This window comes from Amblyomma mixtum, chromosome 3 (genome assembly GCF_055824585.1).
Source record: "Amblyomma mixtum isolate Tamu chromosome 3, ASM5582458v1, whole genome shotgun sequence".
Taxonomy (NCBI): domain Eukaryota; kingdom Metazoa; phylum Arthropoda; class Arachnida; order Ixodida; family Ixodidae; genus Amblyomma; species Amblyomma mixtum.
Window position 1 is genome coordinate 413,331,809 of NC_143014.1, and position 16,188 is coordinate 413,347,996.

Consider the following 16,188-nt stretch of genomic DNA (forward strand, 5'->3'; position numbering starts at 1 on the left):
AACCGCATCCTATGCGTTCCCTCTCGGTGCAACTTTTCTATACCGCCACGGTTGATGCAATAAAGCCAACTGATGACTTGCCCGCGATGTTTTTTTTTTTTTTTTGCTTCTGGTTCTGTTATTTGGCGTCCATCCAACCATCCGTCTATATATTCTGCTCTATAATCCATTCATCCGTCCTTCCATCCGTCCGTCCGTCCATCCATCCATCCATTTGGAGTTGTTGTCATAACCTGTTTCAAGTGACAGAAAAAAAAAGGAAGACACGCTTGCAACCTTTCAACACCTGAGTTGCATTTTGTTGTCGAGACGTATGGAATGAAACCCGTGGCTTTTCGCTCCGTCCTCCATTTGGCGGGCGAGTAACTCTCCCTCTCTCTTCGTTCCTTATTAGCGATATTGAAAAATCAATGACGTAGATTTGTAAAAGCAGAAGCTGATACGTGTATCTGTATGTGAAGTTGCAAACTATGTGATCCCGAACTCCTGGTTTCTCAAAGATATGTGCATATGTGCACTCCGCACAGTACGTATACACTGTGCGCGGAGAGTTTGTTTTTGCGGCGGGCCTGGGTGCTTGTCAGGTTCTATTGCTCTTAGCGTTCATTACATAACGAGAAAAAGAGTAGCCAGCTCCAGTGAAGGTTGCCAAAATCTGCTGAACTCCATATGTAAATAAATAAAAACGAATGTTCGGTCCACAACTCCGCGTCTCTTGAGATTGTATAATAGAAATTACGAACAACACAAGCGTCGTGCGGTCGATTACCTCTTCACTGCGGCAGAGCTGCGCGCACATGTTTTCAGTGGACAGTTTCTTCGCACCTTCAAGTAGGATGTCTACTTTGATTCCAACCCTGCAAATTGTTCTGTTTGATGGCTATTTCTGGCCCAGGTTTCCGGAGCGGTCGTGCTTACAGTCAGAGGAGACACATTTACGGAGAAACATATCGCTGACGTGAGAGATGCGCGGCGGTGGTTGTGCATCATCGGCGAACGGATGCATGAGTCACGCCTCTGTCAACCGATGGGTGCTTTATCTCGCCGCTTGTGCCGGCAGGTGCCCGCGGAAAGCTCAGAGGAGACTCCTACAAGTGTCGCGAACATGTGGGCCTCCGGCACGTGCTCGGCGGGGGGGATACGCGGCCGCCGCCGCCGCCGGGATGCGGAGCAGAGATGCTGGCGAGGAGCGCCGCGGCGGTGGCGCTGCGGTCGTCTCGGGGGCCGGCGCCGCGTGCCCCGGCGGCGTCCAGTCGGCTCCGCAATGCCGCCCAGGCTGCTAGCATGACCCGGCCTCTGCCGCTGCTGCTGCCCGTGGTGCTCGTGGCAGCGGCCGCCTCGGGCGCGCGCTGCCCGCAGGACCAGGACCGCTGGGACGCGAGCAACAAGGCGCTCACGGCGTCGCTCGTCTTCCAGGGTCGCCTGCTGTCCAAGTCGGAGGACGCGGCGGGCAACCTCCTGGCGCGCTTCCGCGTCCAGAAGGTGCTCAAGCCCATGCCGACGGCGGGCCTGCGCCGCCGGCAAGAGGTCGTCGTCGCCCTGGTCAAGAGCCGGCCGCCGCCCGTGCACCTGAACCGCTCGGCGTCGCGCGCCCCGCGCCGCGACGCCCTCAACGAAGCCCTGGCGCCCCGCCGGAGGACCTTGTGCCCCGTGTCCGTGCCGCAGGGATTCGTGTTCAACGCACGTTACCTCGTCTACGCCAACCCGGTGGCCGGCCGCGCGGCCCGCCGACTGCTGCTGCCGGCAGCCGCCAACTTCTCGGCGGCCGCCACCCCCGACCACTACACGCGCCGCGCGGGACGCGCCGTCAAGAAGGTCGTCTGCAACGGATGCGGTGAGTCCCCTCGGCGACCCGTGAAAGGCTTCCCCGGCGCCGCTGCTTCCTCCTTCGGCCACTGGTCCGTGTCGGCGACGTCCGCGAGTCACCCGATACAAAACGCAGACCGGCGTCAACTTTTTCGGGCGCGCTAGCCCAAGTTAGGACCTCTAACTTAGGCTATCGCCTGCCGCCATTTCCTTCCTTTCTTTCGCCCGCTCTTGCCCTGGGACATCCTCCAAGCGGCGCTTCTTCCAAGATTAGAGAGAGGCAATGTTGCATGAAACTTTCTAGACCCCACTGTTTCCGCCTTGCATGCTCCCGTGGAGAAACCTGCGGAAGCATTCAGTATCTGCTTATCCACCCAAGGTGCGCGCCTCTGCTACGCTGTGACCCTTTCTTTTTAAACTTCTTTATTTCAAGCAACAAAGCCGCCTGAGCCCGAACGGCGCACAAACTACCCTCGCCAAAAAGGACACCTCAACTGTAATCCGAGTTTCGCATTGCGGGGGCAAAAATGCTAGAAGGATACAGGCGCATTAATAGGCCGAGCAAAACGGTCTCCTCAGAAGAGAACACGCTCCTCTTTGACGTGCGACCGCCTTGTTCGGGTTCTCATCGTTCCTTTAAAAGGCTACCGAACGCTGTCTTCGCCCGCCCTTTCGGAATGCGTGGACCCATGCCCGCTTGTCAACTGTAAATTGCGATGAGGAGAAACCGTTCGCAGATCTCGGCCGGAGAATTGCGCGAGCGGCTGCGATAACGGCGGGCCCGTGCTTAGCTGGTCGGCGCGGCGTCGTGCGAATTCCTGGCAGATTAGCGTGCGCGACGGGAATACTCCACGCTTTGTTCGCAAAGATAAACGTCCCGCCGAAGAACGCTAAACAGATGCTGGAAGAATGCGGTAATGGCCACTGCTTATTTAGGAAAGAACGCTCTTTCGGCCTGCTGCCGGCGAGATGTTGCTGTAGGGCCTGGTTAGGGGGTGGGGGGGGGGGGGGCTCAAACAAAAGGTATCCGCGGCTCTTTAAACTGCTCCCAAGGAGCGCTGACGTGCGCGGCGGCTTTTTCACAACGCGGCCGCCGGCTCTTTGGAGAAGCGCTTTGCAACGCGCGCGCTTTTTGCTTCGAGGCCTGCGTGAAACGGATACGTTCCTCTCTTTCCTTTCCTTCCTCCGGTTCTCTCTGCGAGGTTCGTGGCGGAGCGTGCGTCTCCGCTCACTGACGCCGTCTGTGCTAACGAGCGCCGCTGTTATTTTCTGCTCCCGCATTTCTGCATTCTTCCCGCGCGCCTTAATATTTGCGACCTTTCGGGGGATGCGTTGTGCCTCGTGCTCTGCTCGTAGTTCGGAAAGAGGCAGCGTTGTGTGTATCTACACGCCTTACAGAAGCCGTCTGGCGCAATTGAAACTGAGCGAAATTGCTCGGGGCAGCGTTCGTGGTGTCTCGTATGCGGTCTGTTTGTCCCCGACGCCGTGCTGGACGAAAGCGATTGAAATCCACCAGTGGAGAGGGTGAACGATAAAAAGAAAAAAACACAAAGGTGTTCACTGTGCGCGGTGACTTCCAAAGGACGTCGCGCAAGCGCCATGTTTCTCAGCCTACTGGTCAGCGCCAGCAAAAGAGAAAAGGTTTGGTTTGGTTTATGGGGTTTAACGTCCCAAAGCGACTGAGGCTATGAGAGACGCCGTAGTGGAGGGCTCCGGAAATTTCGACCACCTGGGGTTATTTAACGTGCACTGACATCGCACAGTACACGGGCCTCTAGAATTTCTCCTCCAAAGAAATTCCAGCCGCCGCGGCCGGGATCGAACCTGCGTCTTTCGGGTCAGCAGCCGAGCACCATAGCCACTGAGCCACCGCGGCGGCAGGAAAAGAGAAAAGAATAACAATAGCCGCTCGTGCATTCACTATGCACAATGACGGGGCTTCAGTGCATACGCGCTCCTAGATCCGTCTGAACGGTTCCCCCTGCAGTTCCTGCAAATTACACTCGAATGCAGAGTTCTTTTTTGTTTGCGAAATACCGAGCAAACACATGTGGCAATCATTGCAGGAACGTGGATCTGGATCAAAAGCGCAGAATTCCTGCGGCGTTTTTTTTTTATGTTGCCAAGTAATAGCGTTCACATAATCAGGTGGAGGATGCGCACATGTTTCTGCTCCTCAGTCCGTGGCCACAACAGTCGACTACCATCAAGGCTTACAAGGCACTGTTCTGTTTTTTGAGAGAGACTGCCTTGACTGACAGATTGCGACTGTGTTTCCCGTTCCTTCTCTCTTCCCTCTTTAACCCCCTCATTCCCTTCCCCGGTGCAGGGTAGCCGACCGGAAATCTTTCTGGTTAACATCCCTGCCTTTCCCCCTCTCTGTATCTCTCTCTCTCTCTACTATTTGGGCGGAAGGAAAACCATCACGGTCGTCATTAATTCTACCGTTGAAGTTTGAATTGACTTTTAGTAGGGGCACGCCATCGCAAATTGTTCCACAGTCAGATTAGAGTACTTGATATCACCCCTGTGGAGACGCCGACTCGTGGGTGTACAGCCCGTATAGAAGCATGCGCGTTCAAACGTTTCAAAAACAGGTCCAGAACCGAAGTAAAGGTTCCACACCACCGTTATGAGCCTCCTCCGGTGCTGGTCATGTGAAAGTTCAAAACGAAGAGCTCAAGGCAGAAGAAGCGCAGTGTTGCAGAATTTTTCTGTGATTCGACTCGGCTTTTTCTCTCCAAGCGCGCAAACAGCCATTCATAATTTGCGCGTGCGTTACTCCCAGGGTGTGCATGAAGGCCTCCAGGAACTGACCCTTCATGATTGGCTCAGAAGTGACCCGTCTCCGCTCTGAACAAGCATGCACTCTTGAAACTGGACGGCTCTGAGAAGGTCACTGGATTATGATACTTTTGTGCTGTTCTTTTTTTCGTTCTTCTTCTTATTCGCTCCGGATGCTTGCGTTCGATTTTCACTTTCTGTATAGTGCTGCTATTATCCTTATGTTACCATCCAGAGATGTAAGGTGCGGCGTCACGTTTTGCAGCTTGCGCAATTCTTGCGGCACTCGATGGCTGTAACCACCGAAATGGGCTGCAGTGTTCTGCCGCGCGCGTTTTATGATCGGCGCATGTTTTGTTTTTTGTTTTTTTAGCCTGTCATGTCGAACCAAATACAATAAATGGGAATAGTGAACCGGAAATAGCAGATACGATAAACTGTCCTATCAACAGCCCACCAATTATGTTTTCTTGTAGCGCGATATATATGAATACCGGGTTTTTGCAATCGTCGGCTGTGCAACGAAGCAGCGACTGCGATGCGAATTGACTGGTGCCCAGACGCTTCGACAAATTCTTTCGCCTGGAAGCCATTATTGCACGTCTAATGTCGCTGCGCATTTGACACCGAGACAGTCGACAAGGCAGAAGAATTCCCTGTGGTTTCTCGGCCACTTGATTTGCTCTCACGGCAGATGCTGGAAAACAAGTTTCGAACCCGACGCAATGCGCGCGTAAGATGGTCTTTGCAGAGTTACGCCGGTGCTATGAGGCGGAGCTCGCCGACCATTGACAACGCCTCGGTGCTTTTTCAGCACTTTGTTCGCTCGTATCACAGCGGTAAAGAAATACACCGCAATTTCTGCGTACGCGGAAGAGGGAAAGTTGTGTCACTCGTCATTACGATTAATAATTAAGGGTCTAATTACTGACACGTCAGGCCGGAACTGCACGTGAGCTTGCCCCCCTTCTACGCGTGAAGTCTTCATTTCTTTCGATTTCGCATTTCCGATATCGTCGTTCCTCTGGCGCCAATATCGCGCGGACTCTATTTCAGGAGGTCAACATAGCGTGGCTTATCGCCCCTGACGGGGCACCGCCGGATTGAGCGATAACCCGTAGGCGCCACACGAGCCTTCGGCAGCATCTGTGCGATACGGAAAGTGCGGCCCGTTTCCGAGAGCCTGGTTTCTTTTCCTGCTTGTAAGATAAGTATTGATTCAGAAGTAATGGAGACGTTGATTGCGCCAACGGGAACTGGTTGGTCCAGCAACTAGACGCTGTAGAAGTGGGTATAGAAAATCACCGCTGATCGATGAGTGACGTCAAATGACAGAAAAAAAATGTGCATAACTGAGAGAGTAATTGCTCATCAGCATACGCCCAAGCGCAGCCATACGGCTGCAACGAAAAGCTGTACCCCGGACCGGGGCGGATTTTTTCTTCAAGTGCGAAGTTTCTGTGAAAGCTGTATATATCTTTCCTTTGTAGTCGTACGGCAGCGCTTGTCTGGATGGCAATGAGTTATTGCTCCCTTATTTAAAATCTACTCCATCTCGGTGTAATCCCCCACCGCCGCATTTGATAAAAATCAACAATGTGAGGAAGTGTAGAGGGGTAGGCCGGAGTAACGTCTCTGGCCTGCTACCACTCGCTGGGGTAGAGAAGCGTTGGAGAAAATGCGGAAATAGCAGCGGAGACGAGAGGAAATGATGCAGCGTTGAATGTGATCAAAAAGATGAAACAAATGCTACGAGCGAATAAATCAACGAAGAAAGCACGAATCGACCCTTTCAATACTGACAGTATCGCAACTGGCAAACCGCAGGGTGGTAAAGTGACCTGTGCGCCGGTGAGCGCGCGTGTCTGGCGCGCGCTGAATGGGAATCGCCCCCGCCGGGGACGCCCGCGGTGCGCCGAAGGCCTGTTTACCGGATCGGCCCCTTGGCAGAGGCGCGCATTGTGCCCTGACAGGTCTGCCGCGTGACGTTCGCTGTCGCACTGTTGTCGGCGGCGCGTCTTCGTTCCGGAAACGGCAGCGCAGCAGCCCGCCTCAGTCGCCACTGGTAGCGGCCACTGCCGTCATACGATTAACCTTTCGGGACGCCGCTGCCGACGGGATCCTCCTGGGCGACGCTTCGTGCACGCTCGCGGGGCTCGGGCCTTTAGAGGGCGCGTTGACTGGTCGGGACATCTGTGCCATAAACTTCGCTCTTCCCGCAACCCTCTTAACGACCTCCGTCAATGTCTTACTTTCCGCGACCCCTTTGAGTTCTTTCTTTGCCTCACGCGAAAGCCATGCAACAGTTTCAGTTATCCAGACCACAAGGAATAGTGACGAAACAAGGTGTTATGGCTTATCGTCGCGAAGATGCGGCACAGGATGCCGCCGCAAGCTTCGGGCATACATCTTCCGCCCCTGTCTGCACTGGATTTTCATCCTCGCTTTCGCTGCCTTTATCATGCTCCACACGAGTGGGGACGTTGCCTGGTTAACTTCCCTGCTTTTCCTTTCATCTCTCTCTCTTCTTTTTTTTCTTCCCCATCGTATATATGCGCCATGCTTGCATTAAAATTCTCTGAAGGTCACGCTTGTGTCCTGCTAGAAAGGCACATTTAGTGGCGGTAAATGAAGTTGGCGTGTGTGTTTCGCAATTTTAAACAGCGTTCATTTATAGTTCCTCTTTATTTTTTATTGCTAGCGCACGAATAAATTTAACGTCTGCACTGCTTACAACAAGTCGCCGTTACCATGGCGTTATCTGCTGCAAAAAAGGAGAACATGTGCGAGAAAGTGTAAATTGTTCGGTTCGTCGTCCTCCCAAAGCAGTTGGATGGTGCCTTTGGAATACTCCCGTTGGATCGTGTCGCTGCTGACTGCTTTCTGATGGTTTTCATGCTGTGCAACCTCTACCCAAGGTAGTTTTTCATGATGGGTGCATAATGCATTTAAGAAAAGTGAGCCAAGTTGGGGGGAGATGTCGGGAGGGGCAGGAACATAGGAGTGAAATGTTCGAAAGCTTACCTTATTTTCGCGCCACGACCATCACTTAAAGCTCTTAAATTACTGTCGAGTGATCCGAAACTACGCATTTGCATCGTTGGTAAACCATTTAGCGGGTGGAATTAAAGGCTCGGTAGTTCAGACCGGGGCTGAAATTTTTAGGGGTCTTGCCGCTTCAGTAACGATAACAGAGACAGCGTATGGAGCGACAGCTTCTTCCACAGCGCTGCAAGGAAGGGCGCGTACTTTAATGGGACAAACACAAACAAATAAAAGGTCAACAAGCATCTGCGTGCAACCACACCCACGGATGCGCGCGAGCGATCCGGAAAGCTCGCTGGACGTGGGCAGCACGGCCGCTAATTAAAAGTTTCTGCAGGAAGAGAGCTTCGCGGTGAATTCCCGTTTCCGGCCGGCGACTGCGCGTCCTGTGCGCGCGGGGCGCTGGACGAGAACTTCAGTGCCGTCCTCCGAGAAGGACTCGCGGAAGCGCAGTAAATCAGTGCCTCGAATCGCGTTAAGGAGACCCGCGCATCCCTTCCGCTCTGACGGGCCTTCTCCGATTGCGCGGCTGGAAACTCTCGGAGGGGGGGAAGGGTGGCCACTTCGAGCCTTTCGTCGATGTCCGCGTCGGGATAGGAAAGTTCTATCTCCCTGCCCCCTTCGCACCTCGTTCGCGGGCTTTTCCTACAGGGGCGGGAGGGCACGATAGACAAGAGGGAGGAGCTTAAAGCGCGCCGCAGGACGGGGTGAAGAAGGGGAGGTCAGTCGCGGAGCCTCCCCCCCTCTCTTTGCAGTCGGGCTTTTAAGGGCCCGAGCGCTGTTTGCTAAGTGGCTCGGACCGCGCGCCGGAGCCCCGCGGACCGGAGAGACATCGTTCGTTTTAGAGAAAGCAGCCGCGCTCTGGGAGAGGGGGGGGGGGCCTCTCCGGAAATAGGAACCGCCGGGAACCACGCGGTCGAGCAGCCCCGTCGCAGCGGCAGCCCGCTGGCGGCACCGCTCCATTTTCCGACTCCCCGCGCGCGAGCCGGGGCATGGACATCGACATCGGCCGTGTTTGGCAGCAGCGACAGCAGCGAGAGGCCAACGCGCCCGTCCGTCGTGGCCACGAGACGCGCTTCCTCCTCCCCTGAGACAATGCGCTCCCCTCCGCTTGTTCGCTGGTCCGCGGTTACTACCGTTGCGTGACTGAAACCTCGGCTGCAAACATGTGCTCACTGGAGTATTTGTATAACCGCGCGCTGCTCCCTGCACTGCTGGGAGTGTTCGCGTTGTCGGTTACGTGGTAAGAATAACTGAAGAAACTCGCCCCCGTGTTTTTGTTCTCTGTTCCTCTCTCTTTTTTTTCTCTCTCTCACCATCGGTGCAGAGGACCGATCCTTGCACCTAGGAGCGTCACAGCCCGTTCTCAGAGCGGTAACGATGTGACCGCTACATTTACGCACTGGCAGAAACGAAAAAGACCATGTAAGCCCAGATAAAAAAATAACAAGAAAGGCTGTTGCGATTTGTCAGTAGTATCGAGATAAGCCGGGGGCTGAAGCGCGAGAGATTTTCTTTGCCGCACAAGCAGCTGCTAATCAACGAGAATAGTATGATTTTTTTTTTTTTGCTGCTACCTAAATCATGCAGCTGTAGTGCCACGAGAATGCAAACATATTTACGGGTATGATTTTAAGAGACGAGGGTAGAAACGAGATCCTACTGTGTCAATGCGGCAGACATTTCCACAATGGCCACGACGCATCCTCACCGATTCCAACAAACGGTGGCCGGCAGCTCGGCTCCCAGCTCCGCGACGGCAACCAATAGGCGGCCTTTGTCCACTATCGTGGTCCCGATTAGAGCACAAGGCTTGCCAGAGAGGCTCTCTTACGTACACGAGGCACTACCTAGTGAGATCTAAAAAAAAGCATCGACGCTCTGTCTATCTGCAGATCGTTCATTGAAAATCATGCAAAGGGTCAACTGAACGCAAACACCGCCCTAGATGCCCCCCCCCCCCCCGCCCCTCATCATTAACTTCCTCAGGAACTCGAAAAAGGCTCCGAGTCCCTCCGAAACACTCTAGATTTGAGCGCCGAAGAGTAATCGCCGACGCCGCATTAAGCTTCGCAGCTTTACACGGCATCAATAGTCATCGGACCGCAACACGTTTACAAGGCGTTCACACCTGCGTCCCTCTCGAACGGAGTGCAACAGCGTCTGGCACCTTATAATATGCCTCGCGAGGTTAACAGCGGCCGCGTTGCCGCACCTCCGCGACAGAATCGCTGTGTTAGTATAGCGCCGAGCGGTAGCCACGCTCGCCGCCGGCGGGAGAGCGAGAAGTCAGCGATAGCTCACTCCGCCGCGCAGAGTCTTTCTCGGGCGCCGCGGCCGCGTTTGCGCGAGTGTGGCGGCGCGCGACGCCGCCGGTTATTGGCGCTCGTAAAAACGCTGCGCGCCGGAGTGAGTGTGAGCCTCGTATTTCTGCGCGTGGGACGTCCCTGCCTGGTTGAGCGCCCCGCCGTGTGTCTCTTCTTTTTCTCTCTCTCTTTTTCTTTGGGCACGCTTGATGGGGTGCCTCGGAAATTGGCGATGACTGCGCCGTTCAGCAGAATCTACCTTCCAATTTGGAAGCGCAGATCGGACACTTTCTCTTAGCGCCGGGGCGAGAAGCAAAAAGAAGCGTGCGAGAAAGTGTCGAGAAAGCGACAAAACCGCCGTACTGGCGGCGAGACTCAGCCAGGGTCTTTCCGGTATAGCGACAGCAGCGCGTACTCTCGCCCTCTGCCCTCCCGCCGGGTCCCTGCCTTTTTCCAACTTTTCCCCCTCTCCCTGCGACTTCCCAGGCCGACGCCGGGGAAGCTATTTTTCGTCTCGCCCGGAGTGTGCGAGGTGTCTTTTCCCCGCTGCCTCGGAGCCGCTGGAAGACGCGAATCGAAGGGAAACGCGTCTGTCGCCACTTATAAGCTCGGCGAATGACCCTACTTGGTGATCGCCATGTGTCTTGGCGGCGCAAATCACCTGGGGAGGGGGGACTGACTTGTCGCGGCAAGATGCCCGCCGGGGGTCACTGCTGCGCAATCCTTTGAACGATAGCTGTCGTTTGCAGTGCCCCCAGCTGTGTTGTCCCAGTGATGTCTGGGGAGTGAATGCCTTTGCCTCCCTTCTTCCACCCTATCGTCCTTTCGTCGTGCGACTGATGGATTCCGTCGTTAGCGAAACGAACGCAGTCGTCGCCCGGTTGCGTTCTATGTGGCTTTCGCATTTTTCCTTCCCCATCAATGTCGTCCCCATTTGTTCCCTCTTCATTTCTCTCGGCGGGATAGGCCCGAGTAGTTTCCCCGAGACGTGCGCTGCCCACCATGATGCCAGCGTGCACCGAAGCCCCGAGATCTGGTGATGGTTGTGACAGCAGGTGCACGCACGCATCCCGGAACCGGCCGGTCAACGACTCGGTCACCCGTCGTCGGCGTGTCCACGTGAGAGGGGGCCCTTGCGCGGTTACTTACCGTTGTCTTTACGGCCTCTTACTCGATTATTTATCGCTTTGTCCTCGGTGGTAACGACTTCCCCCTTAATTTCCCCGACACCGTTTTTATAGGCCACGCCGCGTAACGAAGCCGCGAACCGGGAGGAACAATAGGCGCTGATGCAGGGACGGCCCGACGTCTCCAAAGGGAGGGAAAATCAAAATGGCCGAAGATGCCGCCCCCGGGAGGCGCATACAAAGAGACAAAAATGGCTTTGAGCGGAGCAGCCGACGGGTGATATATTAATTGCAGCCCTTTCTCTCTCGGCCTTCTTTTTCTTGCCCCGGAGGGAAGGGGGAGGTCTGCGGCGCGCTCTAGTTTTCTCTTTCACGCCGCCATTGAGAGCCGCATTGCTTTGGTGGTTATTTATCGGTTTGTGCCACGTTGAAACATTAACGCTACCCCGGCCTCCGGATACATAGCCAGATAGAGGCGAAGCGCGAGCGTTGTAAATCTGGCGCCATCTGCTGGATCCAGAATCAATAACAGCGCCGACATGCATGCCCCTGACGTTTCGGGTTCGTCCACCGGGCGGCACGCTCTTCTGGGCCGCCGCCTTTCTCGCTGTTTTGTGTGCCCGGCCTTTGTCTCCTGCCGCTCGTGCATACGTTAGGAGGGGGGGCCCGTCTGCGCCTCTGACGTCACGCGTCCACCTGGCGCTGCGCTTGAACATGGGGCACGCGCGGAGGTTTCTCTTCCCCGCCAACGGAGAGAAGGCATGCGCCCTCTGTCGTCTTGGGCGACCACAAAACGAGGCCGCCTCGCTACTACAGCCAGTGCTTGAGCGAAGACGACGATGGGAACAAGCGCTTTTGAAAAGGCCCAAGAAAAGCGATTTGAGCTCACCACCGTCTCTCTTCCTAACTCCGCAGCGCTCAGCGCAACTAGTAGGAGCCGTCACCGCGCAACCCCACGGCCAGCACTGACGCGTACACCAGCCAGGTACGGGCGACGCGCGAGTGCCAACAGCAGCGGCACACCAGTAGCGCACCCGGCTTCTCGCTAATGAGCCTCCCGGGGAAAGCCAGGTAGACGGTGTCGAAGCGCGGCTCGCGGACAGGGAGCGCCTCCTCGTTAGGCCATCTCTCGGCAGTAATCCCTCACGCGGCTCCCCTAAATGCGGCCACCCAGAAATGCTTGGAGCAAGACGAATCGCTTTCGTTCCGGGGCGTGGACGAGTGGCGGGGATTTACCCCATCCCACCCGCAATGAAGTCATCTGGGCACAAAGAAGTGTTTACTTAACTCCGCGCGGCCGACTGTCGGCGGCGCACCGGTAATAACCGGATCGGAGTTTCCGCCGGGCGGTCCTCGGCTCTTTGTGGGCAGCAGCCGGCGCTGCTGCTCCTCCGAAGGGGTGCGCCGGCATTTCCGCATGTATGAGCACGCATCGCCCCGTGATGATGATGATGACATCTGCCGCTCTTCGCGCGCACGGTCGTGACCACCCTGCAGGGGCGGCTGTCGGCACCGGGCCCCTCTCCGCGAGGTGTCTGCGCTGGACTCAAAGCGCCGCCGTTGTCAACTTATTCGCCCCGTGGCAGGTCGAGTGACTTAAGCCGTCCAACTCCTGCGTGCCGCTGGTGACGGCGCAGTACAGGACGTCTATTGGCGGCCAACGCATCGTCCGGGCACGCGAAAGCGCTCGGTGGGTAGACACGTAAGCTGCTTGCTTTGTGCGTACGCGTACGAATTTTCCGTTTGTATGGCCTGTCGATGCGCAAACTGCTACACAAAGCCGATCGCGGGGAAGTAAGGAACTTGCTTTTTTTGTGCGCCTCCTTTTTTGTTTTGTTTTTCTTCTTCTTTTTTATGAATAAAATTAGCCGTCACCGAATACCTTCTGCGTGGGCAGACAATATCTTAGGTCCTTCTAGACCGACGTCAGTTGCGTGAGTTATTGTTGAGAAAACTGTCGAACCTTGCTCTGTATTTAGCAGAATGTACAGCCTGTGTGAAAAGTTTACAGTCTGGTTCACGCCGTGTGGCTTGTTATGCAGCACCAACGTTCCAAATCTTCTGAAAGCAAGATCTCTGCACCTGCCCCCTCCGGTGTATAGGACTTGAAAGGATACGACGGCCCCACTACACTTGCTACGATAGTCGAGCAGGCATTACTAGCATCTCCAAATTTGCATCCAAGCGTCGTTTTAAACGCCGACGAAAATCGAAGGTGCCTCAGGCGTGTAATTAGAAGGCGTCCTAATTTCTCTTCATCACCGCAGCTGGCCAGTACGATGCGGAAGAGTGTGGTTGAAGCGGGATAGGCTTCGCACGCTGTGCAGGGGGACCTGGATGTGTCTGAATAGACTTGGAGTCAGTCCCGAAATCGGTGGATGACGATTTCCTACGATCAGGGTGAACTAAAGAGGCCGTAGTTGATTATGACCACGCGCGAGCAAAGTCTTGGCGTCCTCCACCTACCCCATGGCTTTTCCCGCTCCCTAGCTTTCGTTCGCGTTATTCTTAACGCCCATTTAGACTGCTTTTGAGCATCTGACGTCGTTTCCCAAGCCATTTGCTCCCGCTGACGCTCCAGAGACGCACTGCAGCTCCACTGTACGCGTTTCCGCCGCCGCCGCAAACAACGCTGTATACACATCAAGCGAAGAGGCCCAGATTAAGACGTCAGCGCCATACTGCTGGCTGCAGATGTCTTCCAAAAGAGAACGGTAAGCAAATGATGATGACTGTGGAGAATAAAATACAAAAATGTGTTCGTGGTGAAATTTCGGCTCACATTAGAGAACCACAGGTGGTCAAATCAATCCAGACCCCTCCAATATGCAGTACCTGATATATAGCCTACGGCCTTGCTTCGGCACATAAAGCTCCACGAATCATAAATCACACGGATAATGAGTTCCCTGAGCATTAATCACGAATCAAGGCTAACTTTTGAGCAAAAAAAAAGATACGGGCGCTTGTTTCTCGAGGCCCACTGGGGTGGTCAGCAAGAGCGCCATTAGCGAGGTGCCTCAAACAGCGATGACAAATTGCCAGCTTCCAGCAGCAACACTGGAACCAGCGCGAGAGAAAGCAATAGACTGGGCTTCACCAGCGGCCACTTAGCAAGCGGCCACCATGTGCAACAGCTGAGCATGCCCCACGGAATACCAGACGCACCTCCTCTCGCGAAGAAGGGCTGGTGACGCGCAGAAACCACCGCGACGACCCTCGAGCAGAAGGCGGTGGTAACCCATGCACGAGGTGGTAACCCAATCTTGCCGCACTCTCCGGCGCCCAGCAGGGCGGCAGCACCATGTGGCCGGACGCAATTGCCTGCGGGGTGCCGACCGGGCGGCAGCGGCGGCTTTTTTAAAATACGAACGCTCTCTTCCCCCCCTCCTGCAGCGCCGTGGCGGCGAAGTTAAAACGCGGAGAAAGGCCTCCGGTACCTCCGGCGAGATAAATAATTCGCCGCTGGCGGCCCCTCTTTTTGCTTCTGTTTCGCGCCGGGTGCGAATGGGTTGTCGACAAGGCCCCCAGACGGGCGGCCATCGAACGGAATGCCGCACGGCCGCCGCCGCTCCCATTGGCCGAAGCCCGAGGCGTGCTCGCGCGCCGGCCAATGGGCGGCCCAGGTTTCTCACTGCCCGATACGCAAACAAGCCCCGACTGCACGCGAGGGAAGAAGCGGAACATTCTTGCAACCTCGCGAGGCGCGCCGGAGAAGACAAAGCTGTCCATTGTGACAGCAGCGGCGCCTCCCGGGGCGCGCGTGGCGGACACATCTGCGGCGTGTGCTGGCCGACTCGGGCATTTTCGCGGCCACCTCGGTCGAAACGGAGCAAGATGCGATGCAGTATAGCGTCGGGTGGGAAGTGGGTGGACGCTGTTGACTGCGTCTTAATTTTGGCGGTCAGAGATGGTTTTTCGCTCAAGCGTTCCTTTGTTCAGCTGCATCCCGTCGCGCCCCATGTACGATCTAGATTCATACTGCCGCTGTTGCTCCCCTCTACGATGGTGGATGTTGGCAGGGTGCGTGAATGGATCATTTCGAAACTATGGCATACAGTAGCGCGCTGTCACTCGTATGTGACTCCAAACCATTCCATACTTTTCGCCGTTATAGGCCGTAGGAAGCGTATGTAAACCAAATGTAAGGCTAATGTTATTGTATCAACAAAGAAGGTTCGTCAAGCTGGTGCCAAGTAGGGATTCATTTAAGATTGAAATTAGGATTTTTTTTGTCACGTAATTGTTGGTTGTACTCGTCCAGAGCGTTTTTTAAGCGAATGGGGACTGTTTGGTGCATGCAAATAACGCAGCAGCGAATAGTTAAAGTGGTGTCTGGAACCATTCTTGTAACGATGAAGATCTCGAGTTTCCATTGCCTTTCGATTATTATCCCGCCACCGTGGCACCAATGGTAGCAGCAGCCGTCTTCGGCACCCCCATACTTATTCAGAAGTGATCCGCTGGTCAGTACGCCGCTCAGTGCGCCACATGTTGCGAGTCAGCGCTCCCTGTGAACATGAGCCACTCTCTAGACACGAGTAAAAACCTGGGCCCGCGTCGAAGAGTCTGCTATAAGCCGCGACGTCATAGCCTCACTCTTTTCGTCCGACCTCGCATATTCGTGACCGCAGAATAAGAAGCTAAATAAGAAACAACCACGGGAATGTGCACGCGCGCTCACGCATAAGCGTTTGTACAGTGACACAGAAAGCGAAGACAACTTGTTTTGGGTAGGATGATAAATCGCGAATGAGGAGGCGTGCGCGTACAGGAGCTTAGCCGGGGAAGCTCCGGAGGCCCCCCCCCCCTTTCCCGAGTCCTTTTCCTCACACCGGAGGCGCCTCTCCGCCTCTAATCGCGTCTTCTTTCCCCCGCACATGGACACCGGCGGGGAGTTCTCTGCTCTCCCGGCGTTGATTCATTATTCCGGCGCGCGCGCAACGCGGCCCGTCGAAAATACCGCTCGCGCGCATCGGCGCGATATATCCGCGCGCCAGAGATCCATCAAAGTGACGGCGCGCAGGGGCTCGCGGCGGTGGCCTTTCGGTGCGCGGGAGGATGCGAGGTTATGTCAATAGAAGAGGGGCCGCCGAATAGAGCCGTCTCCGCCGCCGGGG

At 55.4% G+C, this 16,188-nt stretch overlaps 1 protein-coding gene across 7 annotated transcripts in view; it reads left to right on the forward strand.

Annotated features, from left to right (window-relative positions):
* Window positions 1-1,248: 1,248 nt before the first annotated feature.
* The window catches only part of LOC149357690 (pro-neuregulin-2, membrane-bound isoform-like), a 122,253-nt gene continuing 107,313 nt past the window's right edge, over window positions 1,249-16,188 (forward strand). For all 7 annotated transcript variants that reach the window (XM_089584839.1, XM_089584838.1, XM_089584840.1 and 4 more), the window contains exon 1: window positions 1,249-1,834. In XM_089584839.1, the coding sequence (XP_089440965.1) occupies window positions 1,285-1,834 (550 nt within the window). In that variant the 5' untranslated portion in view covers window positions 1,249-1,284. The remainder of the gene's footprint in view (window positions 1,835-16,188) is intronic.